General features: G+C 44.7%; 1 protein-coding gene across 1 annotated transcript in view; it reads right to left on the bottom strand.

Moving 5' to 3' along the window:
• Window positions 1-56: 56 nt before the first annotated feature.
• LOC108578914 (arginine-glutamic acid dipeptide repeats protein) overlaps window positions 57-7317 on the bottom strand; it is a 9464-nt gene continuing 2203 nt past the window's right edge. The window contains 6 exon segments of the mRNA XM_017942331.1: window positions 57-466; window positions 558-753; window positions 2482-2760; window positions 3546-6957; window positions 7035-7115; window positions 7262-7317. The exon segment at window positions 7262-7317 is cut by the window's right edge and continues 12 nt beyond it. Of these exon segments, the coding sequence (XP_017797820.1) occupies window positions 400-466; window positions 558-753; window positions 2482-2760; window positions 3546-6957; window positions 7035-7115; window positions 7262-7317 (4091 nt within the window). The 3' untranslated portion in view covers window positions 57-399.

Here is a 7317-nt window from a genome sequence, read left to right as displayed (position 1 = left end):
CTCTATGGTGCTAGATGGAACCTAGCACTATACTTTTTTTTTTCTTTAATCGTGTCGTATTTACACTAAAAAGTTACACTGTTGTAACAATCCTTACGTTTTATTCTCGTTAATTACTTAGCTCTAGAGGAGACCGTAAAAATAACTTCTGATCCTAAACGTAAGGTCAGCGATCTTGAGCAGATCCTCTCTTTCTTTCTTTCAGTTTTTTTTCTCTTTCTTTCTCAATATATCCTTGCACCATTTTTTTTTCTTTCTTTTATTTTACTTTAAAAGCACGGTGTTTTGCAGGCCACCGCGTGACCCAGTTCCCCGTCAATTGCGTTTCTATAACGAGCACATACCGTCGCATCCCTAATTATGAAGGATAATCATTAGAATGTATAAATACAATTACACCTAAGGGCGTGATCCACGTGCAGCTTCTTCCAGTGCGCGAACTTTAAGCTCACGCTCGCGCTGTTGTCTAAAAAACACCCTTTGTTAGTCCGATACACACTGGTCGTCTAATCAAGCTAACAGTTTGTAAGCTTTGCTATAGATTTCAAAGGACGAACCTTAGATACTCCTCGTGATGTATAAGGGATGCATGAGGAGGAAATCGATCGCGTTCCATCATGAGATGACGCTGTAACTGCTCGTGATGCGCTGCCATATCCGCGTACGGTCTTCCGAGAAGTTCCGCGGGATGAAGAGCCAATGCTGGGTCACGGGGCATTAAGCCTGGTCGAGGATAATTTGCACCAGCTGCCGCTGTACACATAGAAAACATTAGTAAACAGTAAAGAGACGATAATCTTTGCCTTTATAGGATATGTCAAGCCTTTGAAAAATTTATGGATAGACAGACATGCATGATTTGAGAAGCGTGAGATTTGTTGGACGATATTTGCTTTCGAATGTCGCTGCACTGTAACAGCCCCCCCCCCCCCCCCCATTCTCTCTTTCTCTCTCTCGCGCACACACACATACATACACACACACACACTTTCCCTTTCTCTCTCGAAATCTGTCCAAAATCACTTGACTGCTTCGAGAGCCACTTTCTTCGCTATCGATAACATTACAAACGCACTCTTTATTTCAATCTTACATTTAATCCTTGCGAGGTAACACATAAATAGCATTCTTGTCTGACATCTAGAAACAAAGTTTTCTGGTTGACAATAAGTATTAGTTTACAACATTAACACCAAGTACAAAGTTTCCTCTCGAGGAGATAAATATAGATTTAATATGGATACCTTTCACATGTTCACGCTTGCTGTCTTTAAGATAAACGATACTTACATATATGTATATAATTAAAGTCAGAAGGTATACAATAAGCAAGGTAAATTATAATGATTAATGTTTACTCCACGATGGTCTTGAATGGCCAATTGATTTTGGACAGGCTATAACATTAATGATGATATGTTACAATAGGATATGATAACAAAAACATACAGATGTTATGTTGCTGTAATGTTGATAAATTATGCTGGTAATGTGCAGTTTCCAAAGGGAATCGTCAAATGGATAATATAACATGAAAATATTTTGTGCAGCATACAGACATATCATATCGTTCCCATTCACGCACGTACCACGCATACAATCATTGCATTTTACTTAAAAGGTAAATTCACGCTATTAAAAACTCATAGAATCTTTATTGATGGATCGTACCTTCACCCAGAAGCTGCGCTCGATGATCGAAAAAGCTCTAGTGCCAAGTTATTAATAATGGCATAGCGAGAAAAGCGACAGAAAAATGCAAAAAAAAAAAAAAAAAATTTTTTTTTTGCCGCAGAGAAAAATTTGTTCGTTTCTCTATCACTTTTTGTAAAAAGGTAAGCTTTTGGCGGTAGTTAGGATGCTCTCCGTTTAAAAGTTAGAGTGACTGATATATTAAACTTGTAAAGCACTTGTTACAGTACGCTTACACGCAATCGACCGCTTTACCGATCACAGACTCGTTAACAACTGATCGAAAAAGAATCAAAATGGACAATGATACTAAAAAAAAAAAAAAAAACTCGAATTATTCAGAAAGTAGTAACTTTATGAATAAACATTTAAAAGAAAACAGAGCTACTTCAAATTTTTTAGATCTAATTCTTAAAAAACTCAACGCTTATTCTTATCATACATAACCCAAACTCTCGAAAAGTTCACCACAGAAACAGCTATATGAATTTCCCTATCGGCTGGTACCGATACACAATTTATATTAGTCTCGATCACAGAACTATCCATCCTACGTCTAAAGTATAAAACGAACAGCTAATGAGCATGTGAAAATTTCTAATCGTAAAATCATCGAGATACCAAGGAAGTACTAGAGAAAATGCTTAATATCTACAGTCTTTTTGCACAAAGTGTCTTAATTTCAACGTCGATAATGATCTTTATCGGAGCTTTAAGATACAGATAGTCAGTGAAAGGAGCGATCATCGTGCGGGAGCGTACTCAAACATCCTGATTTGTAGGACCTACCAGGCAGGGGGAATCCAGCTGCAGCCGCAGCCGCTTCCTGCTGTTGCTGAGCCTGTTGCTGGGCCTGCTGCTGTCCCGGATGTAAGTGTAAGTGCGTATGCGCATGCGTATGCGCGTGAGTGTGAGCATGATACTCGGGCGAAATGCCAGCCATCTGCAACCGGACCATCGGGTCAGCAGCTAGAGCCAGTCGCTCGTCCAGCTGGCCGTGGTGATGAGCCGCCACGGGATGGCCAGCCCCTGCACCCGCTGGCCCCCCGCCGGCTGCAGTCGGTATCCCTAAACCCGACAGCGCCTCGATCAAACATACTGTCCCAGTCGTACTCTTAATTCTAACCAGCTACATAGGTACTTCTTCCGACAACGAATTTTTCTTTTTTTGCGGCACTCTTCTGTCAGATCATCGATCTTTCCCGACTGTTAGCTGCATTCTTAGATCACTGAATATTCAATAGTAGGCAACTAACATTCGAAAAGGATCGATTGTCTCGCTTTATACACCTAGATCAGTACTGTCCACAGAATGGTGTATCCCTTTGTGTCGTTTAAGATCATTCGACGAAGAAAAAAAAAAGAAAAAAAAAGGAACCTTCTGTATTTCGGACAATACTGATTTAGATCCTACACTTGGTCGACTCTCGCAAATTCGTTCTTTAAAATCAAAATCATAATTGCTGTTCGAGGCTCCCAGGTGCAAACTGCATTCTTCCGAAATGTTGTCCTGATTTCATGTCAGTATTGTAGCCGACTCCATCGGGTATTTAACAACGTGTAGATATTACTCAATCCGGTAAGTTTAATCGACTAGCTTTCATCCAGAATTCAACGTTTTGCTGGTATATTCGACGTGACGAAAGCCAGCCGCAATGCAGCAGGAACAACGGAACAACGTTTTAGAGAGGGCACAGTTTGCATCTGAAATCCTGATCAGCAGCAACCCGGAAAGCCTAAAATCACTCATTCATAGTTAATTTTGCGTTCATCAGTCCAATATGCGAGAAGATAGATACGCATCATTTTCAGGGGGAATAGTGGACCTGTTATTGGTAGTGTGTTAATGTTACCTAGTCTTTCTAAACGTTCTCTTTCCAATTGACTCGGCCCAGGCGGACCACCATAGAGACCAAACTGGTGTAAAGCTTGAGGAGGTCCTGAGGGTCCAGGTGCGAGTCCCGCAGCTGCGTAACGACGATGTATCTCGAGCCAATGGTGATCCACTGGTGCTGGCATTGGTCTAGGCGTTCCTTTCAGCAATTCCTCCTTTAATCGATCGTTCAATTCTCTTTCTCGCAATTCTCTTATCTCACGTTCCCTCTTCTCGCGTTCCAAGTGTTCTAATTCCAAACGTTCTCGGGGAGATGGATTATACATGTAATGCAACATCGGATCTGGCGGTGCTGGATGCCTGGCAGGTGAAAATGCGGCGTGTGGTCGAGCATACTCGGACAACTGTCTCAGAGCGGGAGTATCGGCGTAGGAACCAGGTCTTGCAGCGTACCTATCGTAAGGAGACACAACAGGCTCGAGAGGTCCTCGACTAGGTGGCTTACACGTTTCCGGTTGCTTCTCCGGTGTGGTCATTTTCCTAGCTTGTTGCGCAGCAACCCTATCGCGTTCTTCCCTCTCTCTTTCTGCCTGTTTCCTAGATCTCTCCTCTCGTTTTCTGGCCAGCTTCGAATCCGGAACAGGTTTGAACATCAGATCTGTTCTGGTGCAAGAGTTGTTCTCTCCTCTGTTCCAGTGTCGCAGGAATATGGCCGATTGCGATCTGTGACACTCCGAGTCCTCGATTCTTGGCTCTGGTGACGGGCCCCGTGGACTCGGTGGCTCTTCCTGCTCCTGTTCTACCAGATCGGGCTCTATCTTCGGCTCTGGGGCGACTGGAGGCTGAGGTTGTGGCGGTCTATGGTGATGATGTGTCGAACTACTGGACGTAAGACACGTGGCTGATACTAGCGATGGTTTGCGCTGAGTATTGTGTGAACTATGCGAAGAAGAGTGACTATGGGAACTATGAGAAGAGATGGTCAATAGTTTGTCGTGGTGTAACGCTGTAGCCTGATGCATCGTGGAAGAGTGATGGTGCGTGGCAATGAGGTTCTCCCCCTCTTCCCTCGTTGTCACACTGGAACTGGTGCTCGAATGATGCGCAGTCATCATAGTTGTACTTTCTTGACTTCTCTGCGGCGATGGAGGTGGAATTGCGTGGGGAACTGGACCATAAGGATACGGCGGGAACGAGGGATATGCTCCGACAGGAGCATAGCTTGGATAAGCGTGAGGATGGTACGGATGCATAGCGGTAAATAATGAATGGTGCATCAAAGGATGATGAGGATGGAATGGATGGGCCATGTGAGGACTTGGCTGTTGGGCAGGATGCATCACAGGCTGGGGAATAGACGTAGGTGGAGGTGGAAGAGTTGGCGTTGGAGATGCGGCTACAGACTGTATTTGAGGAACAGGCTGACTGCTTGGTATGGAGTGCTTGCTAGGCGTAGGTGGTTTACTCGAACTATCCGGATCTTTCTTGATATTTTCTAAACTTGGACCTGGAAAGCCGGATTGAAAACCAGGAACTTTAACTTCTTTCAAGCTTTGAAGCGGATCCGGCTCAGGAGGAATGATCTCCTGTTTGATCTTCAGATTCTGTGGCTCCATTGGTGGTGTACCGGACAAATTGTACATAGAAGACGGTTTCTCCATAGACAGCATTCCACTTGGCTGTATCGGTTGGAACAAATTGTTCGGCTCGTTCCTCTCGGGCTCGTTATTCTCCTGTCTTTCCGGTATCCTCTCCGGTATTCTGTCAGGTATCCTACTGTCCCTCATCCGTTCTGGAGGTAGTCTATCGTCCGAGATTCGTTCGGACATTCGGTTCTCAGAAGACATTACGGTTAAACCAAGTGGCTGCGGCGAACTCGGCATCTGAGGTATCTGCGTCATGTTCGTCGGTATGCTCTGTGATATATTGAGGTTCAATGGTGGTCCCGGTATGCTTTGAGGCATATTTTGCGTATTCGACATATTTTCACCGTGTGCTCGGAGATTTTGCGTTGGTCCCATGTTTTGCGCGTTCGACATATTCTGCGGTATATTTGATGGCATCTGCATACTCTGTGATAAGTTCTGCGGCACGTTCTGAACAGGAGGAACATTGGATGTGTATTGCATATTGAGCGGCAATCCTGGATGTGTCGGAGACATGATCTGCGAGTTCTGTATACTCTGTGAACCAGTCGAAGTGCATATACCACTGTTCTGAATCGATTGTGACAGATTACGGGGCATATTTTGATTAATGTCGTTCATATTCAATGGTTGCGACGTGGTCAGGTTCAGCTGCTGTTCAGACTCCTTCATATCTTCGTTAGACGGAGACATGGCTGATTCTATTGGCATAGGCTCCAACTTCAACGGCTGATTCATAGCTAAAGGAACATCTTCTATTTGATCCTTCGTTTCTACTGGTTCTTCTAACAACGGTTTCTTTTCCAAGGTGTGGATAACAGGAACAGAAATTGGTAAGGTCTGTATGGGCGTTGGTACGGGGGTAGAAGCTGGCGTTGGTTCGGAAGGTTCTTCCGGTGTAGTTACAGCCGGACTCACAGGCTCCTCGGTTGGCACTGTAACTGGAGTGGGTTGATTCTCGTTTGTATCACCTTCTCCTTCTCTCTCAGGCTCATCCATGAGAGAGTTGCTATCAGTCGTGAGAGACTCTGAGGGACTCTCAGGACGTTCACCAGGACGTTTCCGTTTCTGCGACTCCTTGTCCTCGTCCACCTCATCCGCCTGAGGTCGTTTCTGACCCTTCTTTGGCGTCTCTGGTTTACTAGAAGACTTCTTCTTGCTCTTGTCCGGCGTCTGTTGCTGCTGCTGTTGTTTCTCTTGGTCAGGAGTATCCGTTCCACCTGTACGTCGCGGTCTTGCAGGTCTAGGCGTCTCCTTGGCCTTATTTCTTGTACGCATTCTCCCTGGGCTATCTGGTGATTCCGCAGGCACAGGGCGGAACAGATACGGTGGAGCAGGCGGTAATTCTCCGGTCTTCTTCAAATGTGTTCTGCATTCCGTACAGAGCAATAACCTATCCTTGCCAGCTACCTGATAATCCTTCGAATTAGTTGAGAAGCAATGTTGACACGAATGCGTCGCTCCGTTAGTATTCGTGTCCCTGGAATCACTATCTTCTTCTGAATTATCGTCCTCTGTCACAGAACTAATTTCCCCACCAGGATTATTGCTGGCAGGTGTCCCAACAGGTACAGTTTCCGGCTCTGAAATAGGCTCCTTCTGATTGACACTAGCCGGCGGAGTATCTTTGGGCGGAGTTGGAACCTCCTCTTTGGGAGTACCAGCGCGTGAGTTACGCGTGTTACGAATCCTCCTAAGCGAGCCCTGTCGTCTTCTTCGATGTGGTCGATTATTATTCGCTCCTGGTGTTTTCTTCCATAAATAGTAGAATTCGACCAATTCCGGCTAGAAATAAAGAAAAAAGAACTGCAATCACTCCTACTCTTCCCAACCTACCTTACTTTCGAGTATATGCTCGTTACCGTGTCTTTATGAGGTAACAGATCCTTTCTGATCCTCGAAAAGTTTTTTCCAAATTGCCGAAGACCTTTGACGAAGCGTTTCTACAGAGAGGCAGAACGACAGCCAATTAATTCTGACTCTGACTCTTTCATTTTTTAATAGTTATGCAAATTACAACACACGGTACAATCACGATGAAGCGACTCTACCGAAACACTTTTCACTCGGTTCAATCGCTCTTACTTACAGTTTCCTCCTCGGACCATTTTTTATCGATGCCTTTAGGTACGGGACATTTAACCA

This window comes from Habropoda laboriosa, unplaced genomic scaffold (genome assembly GCF_001263275.1).
Source record: "Habropoda laboriosa isolate 0110345459 unplaced genomic scaffold, ASM126327v1 scaffold62, whole genome shotgun sequence".
Lineage (NCBI taxonomy): Eukaryota > Metazoa > Arthropoda > Insecta > Hymenoptera > Apidae > Habropoda > Habropoda laboriosa.
Note: the sequence above shows the minus strand (reverse complement) of the source record. Positions and strands in the feature narration are given on the sequence as shown.